The sequence below is a fragment of the Podarcis vaucheri genome (assembly GCF_965113315.1).
Source record: "Podarcis vaucheri genome assembly, chromosome: 11".
Taxonomy (NCBI): domain Eukaryota; kingdom Metazoa; phylum Chordata; class Lepidosauria; order Squamata; family Lacertidae; genus Podarcis; species Podarcis vaucheri.
In genome coordinates, this window is record NC_138749.1 from 51,596,262 (window position 1) to 51,623,808 (window position 27,547).

The 27,547-nt window shown below is 42.7% G+C and overlaps 1 protein-coding gene across 2 annotated transcripts in view; it reads left to right on the top strand.

Moving 5' to 3' along the window:
- The window catches only part of ADAMTS19 (ADAM metallopeptidase with thrombospondin type 1 motif 19), a 135,875-nt gene that overhangs the window by 69,744 nt on the left and 38,584 nt on the right, over nucleotides 1–27,547 (top strand). For both annotated transcript variants that reach the window (XM_082191541.1, XM_082191542.1), the window contains exons 8-13: nucleotides 5,665–5,770; nucleotides 14,232–14,372; nucleotides 16,108–16,258; nucleotides 18,093–18,194; nucleotides 21,155–21,285; nucleotides 24,000–24,172. In XM_082191541.1, the coding sequence (XP_082047667.1) occupies nucleotides 5,665–5,770; nucleotides 14,232–14,372; nucleotides 16,108–16,258; nucleotides 18,093–18,194; nucleotides 21,155–21,285; nucleotides 24,000–24,172 (804 nt within the window). The remainder of the gene's footprint in view (nucleotides 1–5,664; nucleotides 5,771–14,231; nucleotides 14,373–16,107; nucleotides 16,259–18,092; nucleotides 18,195–21,154; nucleotides 21,286–23,999; nucleotides 24,173–27,547) is intronic.

The window sequence follows — 27,547 nt, forward strand, 5'->3', positions numbered from 1 at the left end:
TGAAGCAGTAACAATGATACGACAACATATTGCGATCAAAATGGCCACAACTTTATTGATTACAGATGTAAGCAGGCTTTTTTGGCGTAGGTACTGGGCGGGTGGCGCTGTGGTCTAAACCACAGAGCCTCTTGGGCTTGCCGATCAGAAGGTTGGCGGTTCAAATCCCCGTGACGGGGTGAGCTCCTGTTGCTCTGTCCCAGCTCCTGCCAACCTAGCAGTTCGAAAGCACGTCAAAGTGCAAGTAGATCAATAGGTACCACTCCTGGGGGAAGGTAAAGTGCGTTTCTGTGCACTTCTCTGGTTCGTCAGAAGCGGCTTAGTCATGCTGGCCACATGACCCGGAAGCTGTCTGTGGACAAACCCCAGCTCCCTCAGCCTATAGAGCGAGATGAGCGCTGCAACCCCAGAGTCATCTGCGACTGGACTTAACAGTCAGGGGTCCCTTTACCTTTACCTTTACTGCGCGTTTGCATCCTGCATTGCCCAGGGTCAATGCTGGGTTAAGGATCTTCCCATGAAACGTATCAAAAAGAGGAGTCCCTCCAGGATGCCATTTGGGGAGTTCTGTGGCCTGGTTGACCCTGTCTGGCGATTCAGACAGAAACTTTCCTCCTGGCTCCTCCCCACATTTGTTTTAGGCCGGGCATGGCCAAACTTGGCCCTCCAGCTGTTTTGGGCCTACAATTCCCATCATCCCTGACCACTGGTCCTGTTAGCTAGGGATAATGGGAGTTGTAGTCCCAAAACAGCTGGAGGGCCAAGTTTGGCCATGCCTGTTTTAGACTAAGGAACAAACCCAATGCCTTTTTTCCACCAGCAAGTTGTGACAGTTGCTATGAGGTAGGCAAAAAACAAACAAACCCCAGACTGGCCCAATTTGTCTGCAGGCAAGTTCTTCCTTGCCCTATTATTAATTATTTATTATTATTATTATTATTATTATTATTATTATTATTATTATTATTATTTATTGAATTTATATACAACTCGTTAATTCCACAGCAAGGTCATGCACATGCACTTAAGTTTGAAGGTTTTTAGTAGATTTTGTCAGGAATGTGAAGCAATTTTTCACTTTAAAAATCCCCCAAAACTAAACATAACGTAGTATAAATGTAAGCACTGACAAAAAATAATAATTAGAGGTAGTTCTCGGCCACTGTATTATCAGGGTATAATACATGGCCTGATGACTTTTGATTATGAAAGTACTTTACAAACCTAAGCCATGGGTTTGTATATGATTCTACATATATTCTTGTGATTAGATCCAATTCTGAGGTGTTGTTGCTTATTGGTGAATTTTTTCTCCATGCATTGAAGTTGCAATCTTATGCCTTCTGTTTGCTTTGGGAGTTACAGTGGTACCTTGCTTCTCAAACGCCTTAGTACTCAAACAACTTGGAACCCAAATACTTCAAACCCAGAAGTAAGTGTTCCGGTTTGTGAACTTTTCTCGGAAGTTGAACGTGCTCCGTTTTGAGTGCCGCACTTCTGTTCTGAGTGTTACCCTGAGGTCTGTGTGTTTTTGCTATTTATTTTGTGTTTTTGCGACTGTGTGGAACCCAGTTCAGCTACTGATTGATTGATTGTGTGACTGCAGTACATATTTTTTTTGCTTTCATTTTATGGCTCAATGGTCTCATTAGATAGTAAAATTCATGTTAAATTGCTATTTTAGGGGTTGTTTTTAAAAGTCTGGAACAGATTAATCCATTTCGCATTACTTTCTATGGGAAAGTGTGCCTTGGTTTGGGAATGCTTCGGTTTTGGAACAGACTTCCGGAACGGATTAAGTTTGAGAACCAAGGTGCCACTGTACTTCTGAATAAACTTGAATAAGATCCAGTTCATATCTTTAGCCGGCGGCTTAACCATTACAGAAGATCAGTTGTTCAGTTCCGCACTCCCATCATGGATTTAACCTTGAAACCATTCCAGCTGTGCTAATAAGCCACAGGAAGAAGTAGAGGACACACACACACACACACACAAACATCTTTCTCTTACCTAATGTTGGAATGACTAAGCAAGAGCAGCTGCTCGGCTGAAGCCAGTTTCTCTTTCTTAACACATGAAATTAATAACAAAGGACAAGACTTGAAACTAGTTCACAGCTGGTAGTTGACTGATTTACATTCAGTAGCTACTGTTTGATGTGGCTTTCAAGCACAAGGTCAGGGATGTTTAATAAGAAATGAAATAATAAAGACCACTGGTTTTATATGTTTTGCTTGCAACATGCTTCCAGGTAAGTCATATCTTCCAAAGCAGTGAGTCAGGAAATTTTAAATATGAGAAACATCCCACAGATTTTATCTTAACTTGAAATGTTTGGCATCCAGTAATAAGTAGTGATCTTATGCAGTGGCAGAATGAAGAGTTTCTGGTCTACAGAAATATAAAGGTGAGTTTACTTGGTCAAGAATGGAAAGGAAAAAACAGACACATAAAAATTCTAAACTAATGAAAAATATGGCTCAGATAGAAAATAAAATATGAGGATTTGCAGTCTCACTTTCCAAAGTAAATGCAACTTTATGTTATAGTGAAGGAACTGACTGCAAAAGTGCCGCTTGTCATGCTATGAGCTATCTTGCTGCTAAGAGATTATGGAAACCACAACAGATCCTCAAAATATTGTGCATTGGATAGCTGTGCTTTAAGTATAGATTTTTTGTAACGGTGTGTGTTTAGCTGATCATTTATATGTTTGTATATATCAAATTTTAGATTTTTTAAAAAGTGTTTTGTGCATTATGAATTTCTAAAACATGTTCTGAGTGTCTTGTTAGCCACCTCTGGCATTTTATAAAAGGTGGGGTGTAAAGTGGTTTGAATCGGCAGGTAATCTTCAGCCGTCCAGATGTTGAATTGCAGTCCCAGGTCCCCTAACACTCTTTTGAACAAACAAACACCCTTACATCTTGGACAGGAATAGTTTTGATATATATATCTCATTAAGCCCATAGGGAAACTTTCTAAAGTAAAATTGGTTTTTCCTCTGTGTTGCTAGGAACTTTTTCAAAAAAATGTTTTCACTGAGAACACTGCTTAGTAAGTTTCCTATTGTATTGCCTCCAGTATGCCTCAACAGGGTGGTGCTGTGATCTAAACCACAGAGCCTAGGGCTTGCCGATCGGAAGGTCGGCAGTTTGAATCCCCACGACGGGGTGAGCTCCCATTGTTTGGTTCCAGCTCCTGCCCACCTAGCAGTTCAAAAGCACGTCAAGTGCAAGTAGATAAATAGATACCGCTCCGGCAGGAAGGTAAACAGTTTTTCCGTGCGCTTCTCTGGTTCACCAGAAGTAGCTTAGTCATGCTGGCCACATGACCCGGAAGCTGTCTGCGGACAAACGCTGGCTCCCTCGACCTATAGAGTGAGATGAACGTGCAACCCCAGAGTCGTCCACGACTGGACCTAACAGTCAGCAGTACCTTTACTTTAGATAAATAGGTACCACTCCGGCGGGAAGGTAAACGGCGTTTCCGCGCGCTGCTCTGGTTGGTTTCGGTGTTCCGTTGCTCCAGAAGCGGCTTAGTCATGCTGGCTACATGACCTGGGAAAACTGTCTGTGGACAAACACCGGCTCCCTCGGCCTGTAAAGTGAGAAGAGCGTGCAACCCCAGAGTCGTCCGCAACTGGACTTCACTGTCAGGGGTACCTTTACCTTACGCATCTACAAGAAGACACGATCATTGTTAACTGCTCCGAAATAAAAATCACAAATGTAAATAAGTGTATATGTGCGGTGGGTTTTTTTCGGGGGGGGGGGGTTGCTCAGTATATCGTCTAACCATACTCGGGGCTACTGTGCTTGAGACAAAACAATGGAGGCATTGTAGCAGAGGTTCCTCTGTGCGCTGACAGACATACTAAAACATTTGGACCATGTTAAGAATTGTTTTTCCTGCTCATTTTAAATGAGGTGCTAACTTGGGAGACCTTTGCCCCTCTTTCTCCAACTTCCTACTGAGTGTTGTTGTGATACACATGATGTAAAAAAAAACAAAACTAAAAATGCTGAGCACAGCCAAGGAATCCTCCTTTCTCCCAAACTTTTAATACTGCTAATAATTTTGTTGCAACCAGAATGTGGCCGGCTTGTGTAGCAGATTGCTTTTTCAGAAGAAAAAAACCCCCTTAAGCTCAGTCCAGCTGAAACACTTTAGAAACTGAGCAATTTGGTTCTTACCTTATGGAAGCATTAGAGATGTATGTGTGTGTCTTGCAGCCTCTGCTGCTTTGCATTCCTTCCTCCTACATTTTGCCTAATTTAGCTTCGCAGTGGATGACAGAAAGTTATACTGAGGAGATATTGGTTCATTCAGCTATGAAGCTGAGTCATTTTTCACCTGTCACTAATCTCTCTGTAATTTACCTATCAGGGTTGCTGTAAAGCAGGCATGGCCAAACTCAGCCCTCCAGGTGTTTTGGGACTACAATTCCCATCATCTCTGACCACTGGTCCTGTTAGCTAGAGATGATGGGAGTTGTAGGCCAACAACATCTGGAGGGCCAAGTTTGGCCATGCCTGCTATAAAGGGTTGCTTCTTTGTGTGCTTCCTCAAGAGCTCCGGAGGGTGGCAACACGAGAACGGGGCCTTCTCTGCAGTGGCTCCCCATCTATGGAACACTCTCCCCAGGGAGGTTTGATTGGCACCTTCATTATACACCTTTAGGCACCAGGCAAAAATGTTCCTTTTTAACCAGGCCTTTGGTTGATTTGATTGACATCCTATGCCCTTTTAAAATGTGTTTTTTTTTGGGGGGGGGTGTTATTCGGTGGTTGTTATTTTGATTCTATATTTTGTGGTTTTATATTTTGATTTTGTTCTGTGCACCGCCCCGAGACCTCCGGGTATATAAATAAAATAATATAAAATATAACAATAAAGATTGGGTGGTCATAGGCAAAACTATACAGTGGTACCTCAGGTTACATATGCTTCACGTTACATAAGCTTCAGGTTACACACTCCGCTAACCCAGAAATAGTGCTTCAGGTTAAGAACTTTGCTTCAGGATGAGAACAGAAATTGGGCTCCGGCGGCGCGGCAGCAACAGGAGGCTCCATTAGCTAAAGTGGTGCTTCAGGTTAAGAACAGTTTCAGGTTAAGTACGGACCTCCGGAACGAATTAAGTACTTAACCTGAGGTACCACCACTGTACTGTACAGGCTTTTTTGAGCTCCTTAGGGGAAAACCTCTGCGGTGGCCTCTGGTTATGAAATGATATCCCCATAGAGGATACTACTACTACTACTACTACTACTACTACTACTACTACTACTAATAATAATAATTTCTACCCCTCCCATCTGGCTGGGTTTCCCCAGCCACTTTGGGTGGCTTTCAACAAAACATTAAAAACAGAATAAAACTCCAAACATTAAAAACTTCCCTACTTTATGTCATCTGGGTACTTTTAAGTGGGAAAAATCAGATCCTTCTTCAATACATCAGGTCATTCATTACACACATTACAGCTGTCCTTTTGTAGCATGCTGCCTTTTGTAAAAATTATGTTGACAGCAAGTTTGCAGGTTTGCAACATACAGGAAAACAATATTGTTCTTATATAGCACGTGTGCACCAAAACACTGTAAGTGAATAAAAAGAAGAAGTGTAGTGATTACCTGTGATCCTTGTGTTTTCTAGGTATAGCGTATCTGAATGGCATGTGCAGCGAAAAGCGGAAATGTATTATTGCAGAGGATAATGGCTTGAATCTCGCATTTACTATTGCCCATGAAATGGGTCACAAGTAAGTAGATAAAGCAAACATGATTCAACTTTATGTTGGCGTTCCAAGTTAAACACTGTTACTAGTCTGAAAAGGGAGATTTGGTATTCATGTGTACATTTAAATAAACAAATCCTTCTTACCTATATTTGAAACCTCCGGGTATAGAGCAGTATATAAATTCAATTATTATTATTATTATTAATAATAATACCATGGCTGATTTTCTTTTGATTTTTTAAAAATCTAATTATTATAGAATTGTAGAGTTGGAAGAGACCCCTAGGGTCATCTAGTCCAACCTTCTGCAATTCAGGAACCTCAAGTAGATTATAGATGACAGATGGGCACCCAACCTCTGCTTAATAACCCTGAAGGAAGGAGAATCCACTACATGTGAAAGTACTTCGCTGGTGTTGGATATATTCAATAAACAGTTTTGAGATGATTTGGGATGAACAACTAGAATTAAACTAGTAAATAAATGGAAGGCAAATGAAATTTCAGTGGACATCTGATTTGGGAATGTTTGAAGTATTTAGCTGCTGGTTAGAAGAGCAATAAATTTTATTGTAAAACAAAGTATATTTTTGGATTTCTGGAACTGGAAGCTACACTTAATGTGTTTTCTAGGCACACATGAAATTTCCAAACCCACATGCACCAAATTTAGGGGAACAAAAGGGGATACTCACATTGGCTATCTAGTGCAGGCATGGCCAAACTTGTGTTTTGGGACTACAGTTCCTATCATCCCAGATCATCATCCTGTTAGATAGGGATGATGGGAGTTGTAGTCCCAAAACAGCTGGAGGGCCACGTTTGATCATGCCTGATCTAGTGGATCAGGAAAGGTGCTTAACCCCCTAGCCAAAGATTTTCATCTACAAATGCCTCCTTAGCATTCTCCACCCAACTCCTATTCTTGTTGTCAAATAATCTTTTAAGGCATTGGTTTTAAATTACATTCTGTAGAACCTTGCAATACTACAACAGGCTTTTGAAGAAGATTGCTCTGGTGAAAACCACATCGGCTTCTCTTGGTTATAAACCAAAACACAGAGAAAAGTTGCCCTGCAGGAAGTTATCTTGGTCCTGTCCTGGCTGGAAGGGACAGAAAGTACAAGATGTCTCTGTGCATGTGTGTGAGTGAATGTGGGGCCAATCAATGAAGGCTTCTCAAAGGGTTTGTCTGATCCTGACTGTTTGTTTTGTCTGAGATTCTGCATGTGTGCATTCTGCAGCCAACATCCACCGTTTGCTCTGTGGATAGTTGCAGCTGATGACACTTGTATAGTCAGCAAGCATGCAGTTGTGTGGTATTGGCTATGGCACCCCAACATCTTCATAGCCATTAATGGGGAGATTTCTCTACTCCTACTAGACAGGGTGTCTTGCGAAACCATTTGTTTTAGAAAAATGCCAACCGGCCGATGTCACTCTGACAATTCTACATTGTCTGCCCATTTCCCTGCTTGTGATCAGCATCCTGGAAACACAAAGCATGCCAATGGCATTCCTTACAGTCGATCATTGTTGTGTGTCAAAGCCCCCAAGCCACCCCCAGGAGAATAAAGACACAAGGACACAGAATTTTAGGTTAATGTTAATGGGCAAATTTAGGCCACAACTTTATTGCTTACAGAATGTGAGCTGTATTGGCTTAGGCATTGGCACCAACAGACTATATCTGACTCCCTGCCCACCTTGCAGGAAGTCTGGTAAGGGTAAACCACCAGTAAGGGGAGCCCTGCCAATGTGGATCGACTCAAGCATCCCCTGGGTTCCCGATGGGGTCGTGGCATTGCTCTAGTCCATGGGCAGGCAAACTAAGGCTTGGGGGCCTGATCCAGTCCAATCGCCTTCCAAATCCGGCCTGCGGATGGTCCGGGAGTCAGCGTGTTTTGACATGAGTAGAATGTGTCCTTTCATTTAAAATGCATCTCTGGGTTATTTGTGGGGCCTGCCTGGTGTTTTTACATGGGTAGAATGTGTGCTTTTATTTAAAATGCATCTCTGGATTGGACGTGGGTGGCGCTGTGGGTTAAACCACAGAGCCTAGAACTTGCTGATCAGAAGGTCAGCGGTTCAAATCCCCGTGACGGGGTGAGCTCCCGTTGCTCGGTCCCTGCTCCTGCCAACCTAGCAGTTCAAAAGCATGTCAAAGTGCAAGTAGATAAATAGGTACTGCTCCGGTGGGAAGGTAAACGGCGTTTCCGTGCGCTGCTCTGGTTCGCCAGAAGCAGCTTAGTCATGCTGGCCACATGACCCGGAAGCTGTACGCCGGCTCCCTCGGCCAATAAAGCGAGATGAGCGCCGCAACCCCAGAATCGGTCATGACTGGACCTAATGGTCAGGGGTCCCTTTACCTTTTTATCTTTGGATTACTTGTGGGGCATAGGAATTCGTTCATATTTTTTTTTTCAAAATATAGTCCGCTCCCCCACAAGGTCTGAGGGGCAGTGGACCGGCCCCCTGCTGAAAAAAATTGCTGACCCTCCGCAGGCTTCGGATGAGATCCACACTCCCAGATTCCTTTAATGGAATACCTTTGAGCATGGAGGGGCAGCTGATGGCCGCGCCGCCCCTCCCCTCCCCCTACAATGCTATTCCAATGCCTAACTGCCAAACCTTACAAAGTTGTGACAATTGCTACGAGGCAGGCAAAAACATCCCCAGCAAACACACAACACATTCTTTCTTTCAGATACTGCTGTGTGCTCTGCCTTTCCACTGTCCCCAGAAGTCTTGTTATTATACTAACTTTGGGGCGGGCAAGCATTTTGAGAGCAGCAAGTGTTACAGAACCAAAAGTGGAGCACCAGCAAATAAAACAGAGCAATAAGGCGACAGGCCAGCCAAACCACAATTCACCCAACAACACTAAAAGTGTACATTGGATATGGATAAGCGGTAACGCTCCAGATTTATAGATTTATTTTTATTCAGAGATATCCTGCGCAAGTGAACACCAACTTTCCTCAAGCTTAGGAAAGATATTTGAGATGAAAATTTAGTATCCAAGAGAGAATTAGAAGAGAAGTAGGGCAAAGATGGAAAAGAGATTAATAAGAGGAATACTCTTGCTATTGCAATTCAGCTTTAAAACCTGATAAGAGATTTCCCCCTAATATGTTTGCTTATTCATACACTGTCCTTCATCTGAGAATCACAGGTCCCAAGGGCAGAGCTCCTCTCTGCTAGATAGCCTGCTTCTGCTTCCAACAGATTGCAGGATTGCACCCCAAAACAATGAATTGTTTATCTAAAGACCTGAATTGCTTCAATAGCCAAGAACAGAAAAGCATCCACAGTTGGATGTTCTTACAGATACCTTCTTTTTCGGCCATAACTCGTAGCTGAGTAAGATTGCCTTCCATGAATATTGTCTTAACGGTGTGTCCGTAAATGACTGCAAAGGCCAATTCTGGATACTCATGCCATCGGAATAGAGCCTTACTGCAAAGATTGTGCATTGATCAGTGTACACTGATCTCCACACACAGAATAAATTCATGCACAAGAGTCTTCCAAAAACCCATCCAGAATTGACAGATACCTGGAGTGCAACTCTGTGCATGTTTACTCAGATAACAGTCCCACTGTGTTCATGTGAGATACAGATTGCTCCATTGATTGTGGCATCCTCAATGACAACAACATTTATGTGCGACATCCTGTTTGGCCAGGAATGGAACAATAAGAGCCCTTAGTTATACAGTACTGTTAGCTAGCTGTTTGGGATCAGATGAAAATTCCAAACTGGTTTTTAAAGTCATCCTTACAGAGAGTGCATTGCAATCGTCAATCCATGAGATTACTGAGGCATAAATATTGGCCCTGGTGTTAAAAAACCAAAACACACCAAGGTGTAAATGGGAGAAAAATGTACCCTTAGCTATTGCAGACGCAACCTAGCCATTCAGAAACATTGCTAGATCCCAACAGCACACTCACCTGGTACACCCGATTCTACGAGGGATCGTAATCCCCATCTAGAATCAAGTGTTCTGAAATAAAAAAAGCAGAATGAAAGCACATTGTAAATACATATAACACAGACAATTACCTCTTGGATTATGTAAATGGGGGCCGCAAACTCCTTACTTGTACAGTTTCTGCATAAACCTTTAGTGAGTCATATAGGCCTCTCCAGTCAGCCACAAATATTCACACATTAGATTCTGACAAATGACACAATGACATACAAGACGACTGGGATTCACTAGTATTTTCCACTTTCATTGACCTTTTGAACAGATGTTTTTAACTTTGGGGTAGTTTAAGTCTTCTCTGTTAAACAACTAGGTTGCTGCTTATAATAAGATTCTGGCTCTTCAGTTTCTGCTTTCCTTTCTGTTCAATTTAATTGGTACTTTTTGCAAGCAATATTATTTGGGAGTAAATAGGTCTTCTATAGCTACACGACAAGGTTTCTGTGTTTTGGAATCTGTGTGAAAGTGCAGACCATTCTTATGCATGTCTGCCCAAAATAAACCCCCATTGAGTTCGATGGACCTGATTCACAGGCCTGTATGTGTAAAATTTTGGTCTTAATTTTTGCTTTGGTGATGATCCACTTTAGTGAGGGCAAACCGTATTGGAAAGGCAAACAGCAATCCAACAGTTGTCATCAATATCATACCATAATTTATTCACACACAAATGTTCTACTATTACCCAAGTGGGAATCACTGTCTTGAGTTTGTCAGGAAGAACTCTTACGACAATTCGTAAAAACGCTTGCTTACAAATGTGGATTAAAGTTCCTTTTTTGGCACCACTATGCAATGGTTTTTGTTTCCACTACCACTCCCTAGGAAACCCTCAGAGCCCCAGAATGCTTCCTTACTCCATTTTGAATCCAAGAAGTATAGTTACTTTTTAAATGTACACAGTTATTATTATGGTTGATGTTGTCAAATGAAAATTTGCCCCTTGTCATCTGGCAGCGTGGCTTGATTGAAGTTACAGTGGTACCTCAGGTTACATACACTTCAGGTTACATACGCTTCAGGTTACAGACTCCGCTAACCCAGAAATAGTGCTTCAGGTTAAGAACTTTGCTTCAGGATGAGAACAGAAATCGTGCTCCAGCGGCACGGCAGCAGCAGGAGGCCCCATTATTTAAAGTGGTGCTTCAGGTTAAGAACAGTTTCAGGTTAAGTACGGACCTCCAGAATAAATTAAGTACAGTGGTACCTCTAGATACGAACGGGATCCATTCCGGAACCCTGTTCACATCTAGAGGTAAACGTAACTAGCGACGGCGCGTCTGCGCACACGCACACCATTTTTTGCCACTTCTGCGCATGCGTGTGACATCATTTTGAGCGTCTGCGTATGCACAAGCGCCAAAACCCAGACGTAACGCGCTCCGTTACTTCCGGGTTGCCGAGGAGCGCAACTCGAACGCGCTCAGTATGACTGTACTTAACCTGAGGTACCACTGCAGTAGAGATAGATCATGGGTAGGCAAACTAAGGCCCGGGGCCAGATCCGGTCCAGTCGCCTTCTAAATCTGGCCCGCGGACAGTCCGGGAATCAGCGTGTTTTTACATGAGTAGAGTGTGTCCTTTTATTTAAAATGCATCTCTGGGTTATTTGTGGGACATAGGAATTCATTAATTTCCCTCCCCCCAAAATATAGTCCGGCCCCCCACAAGGTCTGAGGGACAGTGACCGGCCCCCTGCTGAAAAAGTTTGCTGGACCCCTGAGATAGAGAATACTGTAGTATCTGCTGGGAGTAATGAAACAGACTTTGAAAAACACACACACAACAAACAAACAAACAAAACTTCGGCTACAGTCTTGATGCAACCAGTCATTAATATGCCTGTGTCATCACAGAAATACTGGATTTGTTGTGCAAGGTTTCGTTCGGCTTTAGTTTTGGCTGGATTATTGGCTGACAGGAGTGTGTTAGTTGGGCTGTCAGTTCAGGGTATTTTAACGTAAGGATGCCTGGCAAGAAAAGCTCTTTGACAGATGGAAACTGGTTTGCTCTGCAGGAGGGAAAGTGCAGAATTCACATACTTTGGATCTGGGCCAGACGGCTACAATTGTTGGTGTGAGGTGGAGGAGAGAGAGAGAGAGGGATTTGCATTACGTTGTAGTCTTAGTAGCTACGATGCTTCCCTAAAATTAGTTTATCTGATTTGTGCAACTTGAGAAACCCAGAACGTAAAATCCTTATATGCAGCTTTAGCTGTGCTGTTAATCTAGTTGGTTTTTCAACCCCACATCTCTCCAGTCTTCCTTCTTTCCCTCCACCTTCTTTTTTCCCTCCACCTAAGAGTTATAAGGAGTCAGCCTTCAGAAGCAGTATTTCTGAATCTTTTCAAGCTTTGAAATGGTGAATATTGGGATGGGTAGACAGTTGTTTATTTAATAAGATGGGGTGGGGAGCAAATAACATATATTTTGTCCATGCTTCCCTGTGGAAAAGATGCTTGTTAGAGTCATTGGGCATTAAATGCGTTTTGAGAGAGGGAATTATTGTTTTTTGTTGTTCTCATTTTTATTATGTATTTTGTGGTTTTTATATTGCCATTTTATGTTGTGATCTATGGATATATACAAATTTAGTAAAATAAATAAATAAATAATTCATTTCACTTCTATATCACTTTCATTTTTAAAAAAATATGTATCAGAAAGTGGTATACAACCTATGTTAAAATGTCAAACCCAGAATAAAACATTGCAATAGAAAGTCAGATATAAATTATACATTCAAAACAACATAATTAACAAGAAACTAAAATGTTTCTTAAAGATTTCAAAATAAAACATTACAAATTAGGTCATTGCAGAGTGCAGATTTAACACAACCAAGTTAGAAATAAATACCTTATTTCAAAAGAAAACATTACTAGAGGAAATCAAATATAAAATGCATATTTAAAACAGCGTAACTGGCAAGCGAATCAAGTATTACAGTGGTACCTCAGGTTAAGTACTTAATTCGTTCCGGAGGTCTGTACTTAACCTGAAACTGTTCTTAACCTGAAGCACTGCTTTAGCTAATGGGGCCTCCTGCTGATGCCGCGCTGCCGGAGCACAATTTCTGTTCTCATCCTGAAGCAAAGTGCTTAACCTGAAGCACTATTTCTGGGTTAACAGAGTCTGTAACCTGAAGCGTATGTAACCCGAGGTACCACTGTATTGTAAACATAGAACATATATCTGGTGCTGGTGCTGCCAATGCTGGTTCATGGAGGGCGTCGGTTGTGGAAGCTCAGGCTTGATGACCTTGGTTTGCACTAAGACACAGCCCTCTTCTGCTCCTGGCCCTCTTCAGCAGCCTCAGTTTTTGTAGCTGAAGTCAGTCAGGTGGGGAAAGGCTTGCAAGGCAGGGAGCAACATTAGCAGTTCTGAAATTTACTCAGTTCTCAGAATTTAAGCAGCCTAACTTCTGAGCAGACCTGCAACCAACAGTCTTGTTGAGCTTGCTTCATGAAGGCTACAGTCCTATCCACATCTGAAGTCCTGTTCAATTTAGTGAGCTTCCTATGAGGATTTCAGTCCTTAGCAGCAAGTTTCATTAAACTTGGGACACGGGTGGCGCTGTGGGTAAAACCTCAGCGCCTAGGACTTGCCGATCACATGGTCGGCGGTTCGAATCCCCGCGGCGGGGTGCGCTCCCGTCGTTCAGTCCCAGCACCTGCCAACCTAGCAGTTCGAAAGCACCTCCGGGTGCAAGTAGATAAATAGGGACCGCTTACCAGCAGGAAGGTAAACGGCGTTCTGTGTGCTGCACTGGCTCGCCAGATGCAGCTTGTCACGCTGGCCATGTGACCCGGAAATGTCTGCGGACAGCACTGTCTCCCAGCCTATAGAGTGAGATGAGCACACAACCCTAGAGTCTGGCAAGACTGGCCCCTACGGGCAGGGGTACCTTTACCTTTACCTTTACCTTCATTAAACTTGGTGGGACAAACTTTTGAGTCAGATGTACTAATCTGCTGAATAACTGTGAACAACTACAACGTGTTGCCACCAGTGTGTGTGTGTGTGTGTGATTAAATATGGATTATAGGTAAATATATTGGGTCAAATCGTTTTTTAAAGAGAAATATTATGTACATATGAATATCACTTACTGGGAAGTACCGTATTTTTTGCTCTATAAGACTCACCTTTCCCCTTCTAAAAAGTAAGGGGAAATGTGTGTGCGTCTTATGGAGTGAATGCAGGCTGCGCAGCTATCACAGAAGCCAAAACAGCAAGAGGGATTGCTGCTTTCCCTGCGCAGCGATCTCTCTTGCTGTTCTGGCTTCTGAGATTCAGAATATTTTTTTTCTTGTTTTCCTCCTCCAAAAACTAGGTGCGTCTTGGTGCATCTTATAGAGTGAAAAACATGGTATGTCTATTTTGAAAGGGAGGAGGAAACTACTGCCTTTCTGTGAGCAGTTTAAAAACTATTTATATATTTCCCTCTTAAAATAAGCTCTACTTTCAATGCTTTCACATTTTTAGCATGGGAATAAATCATGACAATGACCACCCATCTTGTGCAGATGGTCTCCATATCATGTCTGGAGAATGGATCAAAGGGCAGAATCTTGGAGATGTTTCATGGTCCCGGTGCAGCAGGGAAGATCTGGAAAGATTTCTCAGGTAATTCATTCAAGAAGTGGAATTGCTTAATGTCAGCTTTTACATCTATTCATTTATTTTCTTTGATGGCTATAAATTTCAGACATGCCAAGTTTTCAGCACCCTGTAGCAGCTTCTGTATCAGGTTCAAAAAGTACTGTTGAACAGTTTTGAAAGTGTGGTATCTCAGCTTTCAGCATTATTGGATTATCCAGCAAGAGAACATGAGAGCTAATTGAAGGAAGAGGATAGAAATATAAACAAATAAATAAATTTTATTTATATCCCGCCCTGCCCAGCCGAAGCCAGGCTCAGAGCGGCTAACAACAGTAAAATGATAAAACATTCTAAAATCATTTCATTATAAAATTAATTCAAATCAGATTAATGGCAACCATTGGGCTAGAGTTCTGTGAGGATTGCCAAAGGAGGGAATCAGGCTGTGCCCTGGCCAAAGGCCTGGTGGAACAGCTCTGTCTTGCAGGCCCTGCAGAAAGATATCAAGTCCTTCAGGGCCCTAGTCCCTTGTGACAGAGCGTTCCACCTGATCAATTTTTAAAGGTTTACTCAGCTATGTTCAAAGCAAGAGGAAGAACAAGCAAGTAGAAGGTCCCTTGTGTGGAGAAGATGGAGAAATGCTGTTGGGTGACAGAGAGAAGGTGGAACTGCTCAACCACCTACTTTTCAGAGGTTGGATGGACACCTGTCATGTATGATGTGGTTGAGATTGCAGGGCGTTGGACTAAATGACCCTAGGAGTCCCTTCCAACTCTACAATTCTGTGATTCTTTGTATTTTACAATAAAGGTTCTTATATTCAAGATGGGACGCTGGTGTCGCTGTGGTCTAAACCACTGAGCCTCTTGGGCTTGTGAATCAGAAGGTTGGTGGTTCGAATCCCTGCGACAGGGTGAGCGCTCGTTGCTCTGTCCCAGCTCCTGCCAACCTAGCAGTTCGAAAGCATGCCAGTGCAAGTAGATAAATAGGTACCACTGTGGTGGGAAGGTAAATGGCATTTCCATGCGCTCTGGCTTCCGTCACAGTATCCCATTGCTCCAGAAGCGGTTGAGTCTCCTGCTGGCCACATGACCCAGAAAGCTGTTTGTGGACAAATGGCGGCTCCCTTGGCCTGAAAGCAAGATGAGCGCCACAACCCCATAGTCACCTTTGACTGGACTTAACCGTCCAGGGATCCTTTACCTTATGTTCAAAGACACGTCTGTTCAAAATGGGGCAGAGCAATTTCATTCAATGTTCATTTTTGGAATATTAGAGAGCAAGCTAATGGTCCAATCCAGCAAAGAAGGCCCAGAAAATACTGTTCATGAATTCTCTGGCAGGAGTCTGGATCCAACAATGAGGCCTGCCCATGTGTTGGGTTGGATTAGGGACTGTGTGCAAAAAAAATAGGGATTAAATGCAGATGTTCACCTGGCTTAATTTATGTATCTTTACAAGGGAAACTTCTTCCATTAGATTTTGTTTGTTTCATTTTTATTCCCCCCCCAATTTATATTGAATAACTGGTTAATTTGAAACAATATGTGAATTATGCAAGTTCATGGTCATAATTTGTTAGTTCAACCTTTACACTAATTTAAAACCTTAGCGTTTCACTAAATGAAACAGAATGGTTCTCTAAGCGTTCACTTTAAGATGTATAATTCCTTCTTTGTAGTGTGTGCATGTTTTATGTCAGTACAATAACCAGCCTCTATTACTATTCACCAACTTCTAAACCTCTTTATACTGCCAGGTCAAAGGCCAGTAACTGTTTGCTACAGACAAATCCCCAGAGCCTTAACTCTGTGATTATTCCTTCAAAACTGCCAGGGATGACATACACTGCAGATGAACAGTGTCAAATTCTCTTTGGACCAACGGCCTCTTTCTGCCAAGAAATGCAGGTAACAATGGTGACACATTTTAATTTATCCACTAGCTATTACATCCATTCTTTGGCTTTTTGTGTTCCATAACAACGAGGGGTTGAAAAATAAGAAATATAGAGTGGTTCCAAAATGTTTACTCTTACTAGCTACCCAAAGCTACCTTAAATTGTTCCCATCCTCCCTTGCATTTTTCAGTTTATAAAGGTCAGGTGTTTTGTGGCAAGAAGATTGCTGTGTATTCCTAAGGTGAAGCAGATTTGACCCTTTCCTTCGCCCCCTTCCCAGTTCTGCTGTTTTTAGAAAAACAAGGCTGCTGTAACTGAGCTAGAATTTCTGTCACTGAGGAGAAAAATTCCTGGTTTTTGGATAAGACCCAGAGTCAGATTGTAGAGGAAATATATTAAGAGTTTTATCTAATATCACAGCTGATTTTACAGGCAACGTCAGGCCAGAAGGATAAAGCTAGAAGTATCAAAATACACAGAAAGAGCAATTATCTCTAGCAGTTATCTCTGAATATAAACCTAGCTGCATATATTGCTTAAGATATACAGAAGCAGTGAGTATTGATATATTCCTTGCTGGCTGGCCCCCAAAACATCTGGGGGGCAAATGGTAACCCACACAAGAGTTTGCCATTCTCCGGGGTGCAGCTACCTCAAAGTTTGAAATCAGTGAAGAAATAGATTTCAGTTGATTTTTGTCAGGGAGAGTGAATGAGGCCAGCCTAGTTCCTGATTTGGTCCATGGGTCACGAAGAGTCGAACATGACTAAACAACAAGCTTGGCTCATGTTCAAGCGAATTAAGTGTGATCCATGAGGACCTCATCCATCTCTAGCTCTTAAGCCTAAACTTGTATTTCCAGGAGCCAGAATGCTAGCTAATTACCATAACCATGCCTGAATCCTTGGCATGAGTGGGATTAGGATGGCAGAAGATGGAAAGAGAAACCAATGCATTTTTAAAATTTACATGAGCTAGTTGGGAATTCCTTCCTCGTTTTGAATTGTGATCTACAGCATCCATGACTTGAGAGCACTGGAAACAGATTTTATTCTGTGACCAAAGCATAGTTTTTATTTATATCCAATCTTGGCAGAGTTTGATCACATTCTGTTTATTGCCTTTAAAAGCAGCCACTTTCTCGTGAAATAGACAAAGCACTTTTGCCCAGGCAGACTCATTATATTCATTATTCTGTGAACTGCCCTGGGACCCCTGGGTATAGGGCAGTATATAAATTCCAAGAAGAAGAAGAAGAAGAAGAAGAAGAAGAAGAAGAAGACGCCGACGCCGACGCGGGTGGTGCTGTGGGTTAAACCACAGAGCCTAGGGCTTGCCGTTCAGAAGGTTGGCGGTTTGGATCCCTGCGACAGGGTGAGCTCTCGTTGCTCAGTCCCTGCTCCTGCAAACCTAGCAGTTCAAAACCACATCAAAGTGCAAATAGATAAATAGGTACCACTCCAGCGGGAAGGTAAACGGCGTTTCCATGCGCTGCTCTGGTTCACCAGAAGCAGCTTAGTCATGCTGGCCACATCACCCGGAAGCTGTACGCCGGCTCCCTCGGCCAATAAAGCAAGATGAGCACCAGAACCCCAGAGTCAGTCACAACTGGACTGAACTGTCTGGGGTCCCTTTACCTTTACCCCTCTTCAGCAAGGGCTCACGGGACAGCTTTCCCCCATGAGCCCATCACACGGAGAGGATACTGGGCAAAACCTTGCTTAGTATTTTGCTGCAATCTATGGGCCACAGCACCACCGGGCAATGGCATCCTGTGCTTATTGGGCACGGAACGGGACTTAAATACTAACTTTTACATTCTTACTGTCTGTTTTCCTCCCCAGCATGTTATTTGCACTGGATTATGGTGCAAGGTGGAAGGGGAGAAGGAATGCAAAACTAAGCTGGACCCACCAATGGATGGAACTGATTGTGACACTGGAAAGGTACATTGCAACCTTACTCTAAGGAAGTCACATTTGTGTATCGGCTGTTTGGTTGGTTGTTTTGCAGTTTTTTTCTTGACCTTAATTCTGGAGTGTAAAACCCGCCAATTGGATTCTGAAGCAAAAAAAAGAAAGAAAGCATGCTTTCTTTGCTTTTAAATGGCGTGTGCATATGGCAGAGTGGGCATCATCTTTGAAGAGAATTTCATTTCTGTATAGATAGTGACTGTTTAAATAGTACTTACCAACGGCAGGTTTGAAAGGTTCTTGAATTAATCTGAATCCCAGTTAATTGGGTCGACCTTTTGTTGATTAAAAAGTTTTTAAGTTTCATTTTCTCTAACAAATCGATTGATTTAACTATTGAAGCCATCACTGATATACAGTGGGACTCTAGTATCTTTCCCAGTAATTCTTTGGCCCATGATGAAATGCGTAAGACGAGAACTTCAGGATAACACATTTATTAGGCTGTAAGAAATAGGTTGTCTTTTCCCCCCTGTGCATGCAATGTATTACTCTTTCTGTATTTCTGACCCAATTTCAAATGCTTCTGCGTGTGTATTATGCATGGCAATTTCATACAACTATATTTTATAATAGAATAAAAATACTTCTTTATGGTCACGCTGCAGGATAAAAACTGGCACCTCGTTTTCTCATTCCATTATGAAGCACATCCAGTACTTGAAACTGAGATCCCTTTTTCAGAAGGGAAATGCAACTGAATGAAATAAATAGTATTGTGCGAAATCCAAAACTATTAAAATCAATGGGAAAGTTGTTGGTCACATTTATCTGACAAACCGGCTCCCTTATTTCTGGATTACTGTAATCAGTCAAGTTGCTTCTACTCCCAAAGCCTCACCCCAGAATATTATAAATCCTTGTAACGTATCTGTCTGATGGATTTTGCACTTGTATGCCTTTTTAATACAAAGATGTTTAAAAACTTATGCTACCAAATGCATCTCAAGTTCCTATTAAGAATTCCCAAAGCACCATATTATTCGTCCGGAATTATTGTCCTAGTTTATTATAACAGTAGCATAAAAATAACTCTTTAATGGGAAATATTCATGAGTCTTGCACAAGCTGTGCATGCTTTTGACTGTGTGCAGTCATAAAGTGAAGAAAATCCATATATATTTTCAGTGGGAACGAAAGGTCAGGCAGGCACATAGATTTAAATTGAAGCAAGTGCAAGTAAGGTGTCTGCTTTGTCTCTGTGCTTGTCCAAGCTGGAGTGACTGAGATTGTTAAGTATACATACTTGGGTCAGTGTAACCCCCACTCCAGGGCAATATGCCGGGTTTCTGCCCAAACTCAGTTTCTTCGCAGAGGCTTAAAATGGCTGCTGTTAGGTAGCTAGGCAAGTTGACAGGGCCCAATGGGAGAGGAAGCCTTCCTGGCAGCACCAGAGCCAACGGGAAGGTGTGTTCCTGTCATGCGATGGGTCCAAGTCACAAGTCAAGCTGTTTACATGCATTACGGCATTCCCATACACACACACACCTATATACAGTATGGGATATATATATGGGGTATATATACACACACACACACACACATATATATATGTATATATATATATATATATATATATATATATATATATATATATATGCTTTCGTAGATTTTCACGGGTACAGGAATGCAGGTTTTGGTGTCTTCGGGTGTCTTCCCGTGTAAGAGTCGGGGTGTCTGTGCGACGTTTCGACGAGGTCTCACTCGTCATCTTCAGGCTGGTGCTTTCGGCTTCTTGTTACTGGAACAGAGCAGAATCTGGTGTTTGAGTTCCTATAAATACTGTTGAGGGGTGTGGTGTATAGCCTCCAACGTTCTGGGCAGAGAGGAAGTTCCTAGATTAGTGTGCCTTTTCTTCTTTTGTTCCTTAATTACTTGAGGGATATCTTGGGTGATTTCATGAGTGATATTCTGAATACCACTGGGTGGGTCATTAAGTGTAGATTAGTTGCTAAAGCTTTCGTGTCTTGACCTCTTGAGCTTGTGAAGAGTTTTTTTCTGAGATATATATATATATTTGCAGCCATGATGTCCCCACAATGGATTACATGGACCTCAAATTCTAAGATAACCATGTCAAGTTAAGATAACCATGTCAAGTTAGGCTAAGCCTTAACTACATAGTATGTACCATAACTCCTTCTAAAATGCTGCATTTCTAAATACAGTATTTTAGATTGGAAAATATTTTTGTACATTATTTTCACAAATATACACATTTCTGTGTGCACTTTCCCACTACTATGAACCCTGTGTATGCATTTTTTTTTTTTAAGAACTTGAACATAAATTTTAACACAAATTCAGTGTGGATTTGAAAAACAGCTGTACTTTGGTTTGCATATTGGTTTGGGAAATGCAAACTCAGTTGGTTTGTAGTCAAATGTGAACTGTAGAAATTTCTCCCCCAACTCCGATTGTCCTATTACTACTTGATTAACAGGAAGCGCAGTCATTCTACACCAATGGGGGAAAACGAGACTTCCAAAAAGAAAATGTGAAAGTCCCTTTGAGTACCGAATGCCCAGACTTTAGGAAGATGATAGCTTTGTCAATAGGCATGAAATGTTACAGGATTCATCCAAATAGTAGGTTTGAGGGAGAAGGCGAATGGGATGTGCATTATGTATTCCAATGTTAGCCTTGCACTCCCATCAAAATGGGCAGAGAAGCAGTTGTGGGACCTGACAATTTCCTTTTTTGTTCTGGTTTTCCTTCTAAGTAGTGAGCTGAGAATCCAGAGAGCTGTTTGCATGTATATACCGACAGGTGCTGGATCAGAGCTAAAATGGTTACCCTTTCGATGTGGCATATGGTTTGAACAGAATTATTGCAATGAATTATTGCTCATGTGTCCCCTATATATACATACGTACGTACATACATACATACATACATACATACATTAATCTGAAAATTGACTTTTTAAATAGTGGTGCAAGGCTGGAGAATGTACCAGTAGGACATCATTCGCTGGACGCATGGAGGGTGAATGGAGCGCATGGACCACTTGCAGCAGAACCTGCAACACTGGAGTCAGCAGCCGACAGCGTAGATGCTCAGGGTAGATAACAATAGCTGCAGCTTTTTTTTGTCCTTGCAATATTATTTACTAATATAGCTGTACCAACCTGGTTGCGCACAGATGCACTACATATTGGCGAGTCTTCTTTATTTGCCGAAACTCTTTCTAGCCTCTCCTTCGTCACAAGCCATCCCGGGTTAGGATATAATAAGCAATTGAAAACCACAACGCAGGGCTTGCAATGACAAGCCTTCTAAGTGTGTTCAGCAGAATGTGCTTAGAAGTCCTCTTTTTACATCCATGCTAAATGCGTGAACGTTGGAGGTCGAGGGGCTGCACCCAGGGGACATTGAGGTGGGGGACAACTTGTCCCCCCCCCCAGACCCCAACACAAATCAGGCTGAACTAATTAATGTGGTTAATGAATGAAACCAAATCCTGCCTACTTAGCCCTATCCCCTCGATTCTCCAATTGTAATTCCGTTTCTTGTTCACAACAGAGTATAAATAAGAGGCCTGTAACCACGGAGCTTGTATACACATTAGCCATAATCCGGCTATGCACTGTGGAAGCCGTGGTCCAGATTCAGCCAACCCAAGAGGAAGCCAGGGTAGGGGATCCCATTCATGCAACAGGGCTTCCCCCTCCAACCACTGCAGCTCCCCCAAATCTGCTCTGGAGGGTCAGAAGAACCCCCAGAACATTGCACAGAGGGAGGAGAGCTGGGGTTGTTCAATAATAATCATCATAATAATAATCATAATTTATACCCCGCCCATCTGGCTGGGTTTCCTCAGTCACTCTGGCTGGCTCCCAACAGAATAATAATAATACAGTGGTACCTCGGGTTACAGACGCTTCAGGTTACAGACTCCGCTAACCCAGAAATAGTTCCTCGGGTTAAGAACTTTGCTTCAGGATGAGAACAGAAATTGTGCAGCGGCAGCGGGAGGCCCCATTAGCTAAAGTGGTGTCTCAGGTTAAGAACAGTTTCAGGTTAAGAACGGACCTCCGGAACGAATTAAGTTCTTAACCCGAGGTATAATAATAATAATAATAATAATAATAATAATAATAGAGTGATAAAACATCAAACATGAAAAACTTCCCTAAACAAGGCTGCCTTCAGATGTCTTCTAAAAGTCAGATAGTTGTTTATTTCCTTGACATCTGATGGGAGGGCGTTTCACAGGGCGGGCACCACTACCGAGAAGGCCCTCGCCTTGTTCCCTGTAGCTTCACTTCTCGCAGTGAGGGAGCCTCCAGAAGGCCCTCGGAGCTGGTCCTCAGTGTCTGGGCTGAATGAAGGGGGTGGAGGCACTCCTTCAGGTATGCTGGGCTGAGACCATTTAGGGCTTTAACGGTCAGCACCAACACTTTGAATTGTGCTCGGAACGTACTGGGAGCCATCTGGTAAGCAGAAAAGTTTGTGCAGACAGAATGATCAGAAGAATGTAATATTGAATTCTCCCCATGTTCTATGAAAACTGTCGTAGAATCATAGAATTGTAGTGTTGGAAGGGAGTCATCTCATCCAAACCCCTGCAATGCAGAAATCTCAGCTGAAGCATCCATGAAGGATGGCCATCCAACCTCTGTTACTAAGCTCCAAGGAAGGAGAGTCCATAACCTCCCATGGACCTCCCATGGACCGTCTCCCAGGGAGACCGTTCCACCGGCGAACAACTTTTACAGTCTGAAAGTTCTTCCTGATGTTTAGTTGGAATCTCCTTTCTTATAACTTGAAGCCATTGGTTTGAGTCCTACCATCCAGAGCAGGAGAAAACAAGCTTGTTCGCTCTTCCATGTGATATTGGAGATATTCCTTGAGATATTTGAAGATGGCTATCATGCCTCCTCTCAGTCTCCTTTTTTCCAAGCTAAACATACCCAGCTCCTTCAACCTTTCATCATAAGGCTTGGTTTCCAGACCTTTGATCATCTTGGTTACCCTTCTCTGCACACAAGTCCTTTCACTGCATGTGTAGGGACTCCAAATGCAACACTCTTCTCTCTCTTATAATCTGTGATGGAAGGAGGAAGGCTTGCCTATCCTGAATGCTTTCACTCAGCTCTAGTTTGGGACAATAATGTTCCTGCAGAAGATGACCTCAAGACAGTTGCCATTTGAGCCTGCCATTAGTTACCGTCTAGATCAGCGGTTCTCAACCTTTGGGTCCCCAAATGTTGTTGGCCTTGCTAGCTAGGGTCCCCAAATGTCTCTGGCCTTGCTAGCTAGGGGTGATGGAAGTTGTAGTTCAACAACATCTGCGGACCCACAGGTTGAGAAAGGCTGGTCTAGATTATGGGCAGGCAAACTAAGGCCCGGGGGCTGGATCTGGCCCAATCGCTTTCTAAATCTGGCCCACGGACAGTCCAGGAATCAGTGTGTTTTTACATGAGTAGAATGTGTCCTTTTATTTAAAATGCATCTCTGGATTATTTGTGGGGCATAGGAATGCGTTCATATTTTTTCCCCCAAAATATAGTCCGGCCCCCCACAAGGTCTGAGGGACAGTGGACTGGCCCCCTGCTGAAAAAGTTTGCTGACCCCTGGTCTAGATTTCCCTTTCTCCTTGAGTACCTTTAACTGCTACTTAAAGGCAAGCCTTTAACCGATTAGAGATAATCACTGATGTTATCTCTGACTACAAAGAACAATTGGGGGGGGGGAGCAATCTCTTCCTGCTGTATAAGGTCCTCAAAATATCCCCTGCAAACAAGTTTACTATTTTGGTTTTGTCTTCCCTAGTCCAGCTCATGAAGCGGGGGAATGCCACGGTTCCAGAATACAGTACAAAATATGTGAGAATCCCTCTTGTCCCCCGGGAGTGCCTGCGTTCAGGGACTGGCAATGTCAGGTCTTCAGTGTAAGGGCATCATATCAGAAACATATCCACCAGTGGCAGGCTGTTATTGACGAAGGTAAGCTTATCTCACCTTTCTGCTGCTAGCATTGTGCTGATACATGTTATGCTTACTGCAAGTGATTCACACATTAGCAAAAAAGACAACCTTTTTTAAAATAAATAAATAAACATCTTTACTGAAAGTTCAAAAAGTTCATAATTACATGTGCACTGAACATGGTGAGACATAAATAAGAGAGAGAGAGAAAGAGAAAGAGAAAGAGAAAGAGAAAGAGAAAGAGAAAGAGAAGCAGAACCCGTGTGGAAAGGAAAATAAAGGGGGGAGGGTTTGTTGTGGGGGAGGAAGGGAAAGGAGATTGTTAGCCGCTTTGAGACTCCTAAGGGTAGTGATAAAGCGGGATATCAAATCCAAACTCTTCTTCTGACGACTCAAGTCTTCTTCTTTTTTTAATGTAATAATTTCAGTTTACATAATACTACAGTGAGCCTATCTCTGTGTAATCTAGTTTCATACTTGTCAGGCCGGGTACACAAAAGAAATAAGAAGAAAGACTGTGGATTTTTTCAAAGGAGAAGAAGGAAGCATGGCTTTTAGCATTCAAATGTTTTACATACCTTGCACTGTATTTTGGCAAGCAGCCGCAACTAATGTATATCTTAGTTGGTCATGGACTATGTTCTTTAAAATCCAACATACAGATTGCCAAACCTAAATCCTTTGTATATTGTAGCATTCCCCAACTGTGTGCCTTCTGTAAGTTTTGGACTACAAGTCCTATCAGCTGCAGCTGGCAGGAGGGCGGGCTATAGTCCAAATTGTCTTGAGAGCATCAGGTTGGGGAAGGCTTGAACTCAACACAGACTCCAAAGGAAAAAATGTTCGTTTGCATCTTCAAGCTGGGACACAAAAGAATAAAGGAAGAAATAGGAGCATCCTTAATGTGTTCATCCCATTCTTTCCTTTTGAGGTTCAGTTATCTGGCAGCATAGTGGAGTCTGGGGATTGACAGGCCCATCTATCACTGTGGCCTGTGGGAGGTGAGGAAAATCAGGATCTGGCCCATCAGCCAGATTGTTCCTGAGCCCTGTTGTAGACAATTCTGAGTTTGATGAACCAATGGTCCTATTTTGATGGTCTAAAAAAAAAGAAATATTTTACATACTACCCTGTTTGGAATGTGAACATTATCAACTCTACAGATGCATTGGCTTCAAATTATCATATGCCTTTTCTACAAAGAAAAAGCTGTTTTTGTTCTGTTAATCTAAAGCCTGAAGATGAATAACACTCGTGACATTAAGCTATGCTAGTATTTGAGGATATGTCACAATGCTATGAATTAACCAACCGTTTATTAAATGAAATGAAGTTTTCACCTACAGATTTTATCTAACTTCTTTATATTTGATGAGGCTCAATTCCTCCCCCCCCCCCCGTGTTTAATGTTTAGGACAGTGTCCTATCATAACCTGAAACAAGTGATAAGAGGCTGATAAGATTTGAAACAGAAATTCACACAGTTCACGTGAATGTCAGTGGCATATGACTCTGCAAACAAAAAAACATTGCTCCCCTTGAAAGTGCAGGATTTGAACCTTAAATGCCTCAAATAGTCAGAAGCACAGCATTTATGCTTTGATATAGTCTTTTCTTTTTGGTCAATGGATTATGCTATGCAAATTCCATTAATTATTAAGAGATTTAACAGAAAATAGTGTCCTATTGATACATCTCTGATTGCGTGTCGAGGTCCCCAGGTCCACCCAATAACTCACACATCACACAGAAGTTTTTGTTTAAGATTTTTGGCATAATTTTGGCCACAACTTTATTAAAATACAAATTTGTGAGTGGTTGCGTAGGCATTGGTTGCGACTATCTGCCCCCACCATGGGGGACAGACTGACATTCCGCACAATGTGAAAGTCAGAATGGGGGAATACACTTGGGGGTTACGCGGAGCAGGGAACCCCCCCCTCACCCCAAATGCAACCAGGAGCTCATTGCTATGGCCCGAGCCCCCTTGACAGAGTGGACAAGCAATAGTTAGCCCCCAATTCCTTTAACGGAATCCCTTGCAGCAGCAACATTAGAGGGGCAGGCACAGCGAATCCATGCCCCTCAACCAACCAATGCCTAACCGCCACCGAGCACTCAAGCTCGCCACCAACCACTCACAACTGCAACCCCACCTTCAAACCCAACACAACAGAATTTAACCATGTGTCATTTCCCAACGGGGAAAGATGCACACCATCGTCCCTGAAAATGATGGCCTCCTTGAAGGTGATATTGGGGTGCGCAATCACGGAACCACCATGAGCAATGACTGTTTTCATTGCCACCTTATTAACGCGCTTATGATTGCGAATAAATGTCATTCACTTATACCTCCTGCATTTTCAAAAGATGGGTTAGGCTCTCATCACTCGGTTCTTTTGGGTGTGCCAATTCTACACAAATGCCCCAATAGAGTTCCCACACCTGGAGAAGAAAAGATCACTGGATTACAGTAACAACCACTTTTGTCCCTTTAACGAAGGGCCAAAGGCACGGGTGTCAAACACAAGGCCCGCGGGCCGAATCCGGCCCACCAGACCTCGTCATGTGGCCCGTGTAGCCACCGCCGGCCGCCAGCCTTCACCTTTTATTCTCGCTTTTTTCTTTTTTGACACAAGAAAGCCGCCTCTTCAGCGCATGCGCGGCAGCCTAAAAGCCAGAGAACGTCTGCCCTCTAGCAGCGCCGGCCGTTCTACACAGGAAACCTCCACTTTACATGCATTCATGTAAAGTCCTACAGATACAACCGGCCCTTTGAGGGTGACCAAACTGCTGATGCGGCCCCCGATAAATTTGAGTTTGACACCCCTGGCCAAAGGGATGTGTGGATGAAACTGATTTCTTCTTTTTATTTGATGCGGATATTATTCAGACAGAGTATCAAATGTGGTTGTTTAGGAAAGAGATTTTTAGTTACGAGGTCCAGAAAATAACTTTTAATCCTTTTGTATTTAAGGTGAATTGAATAAGCTTTAAACACATACCAGGGACATGTCCCCACTGAACAGGGCTTCCGGCAGCCCTCAAGTCACTTCTGCAGGGCTGTCAATTGTTCTGCAATTTGCAGAAGGTAAAAAACCCCAATGGTTTGATTCTCTATTGAGCAGCAAGGAGAGTCGAGCGCTTCTTAACTTCAGCAAACTGCAGCACAAATTAAAGAGTTGACCTTTCCTCCCAAACCTCTGCTCGTGAAAGAGCACTGAGGGACCGAGAGGGTCTTCTCTAATTTGTGCTGCGGTTTGGAGAGAAGAAGATACATCAGCTGCTCAAAATAAACTTTTATTACCTTCTGCAGGCTATTGGAGAGCATGCTTGCCTTCCCCCAAATTCCAGAGAACATTGTTGAGGTATCCTCAGCCACCATAAATA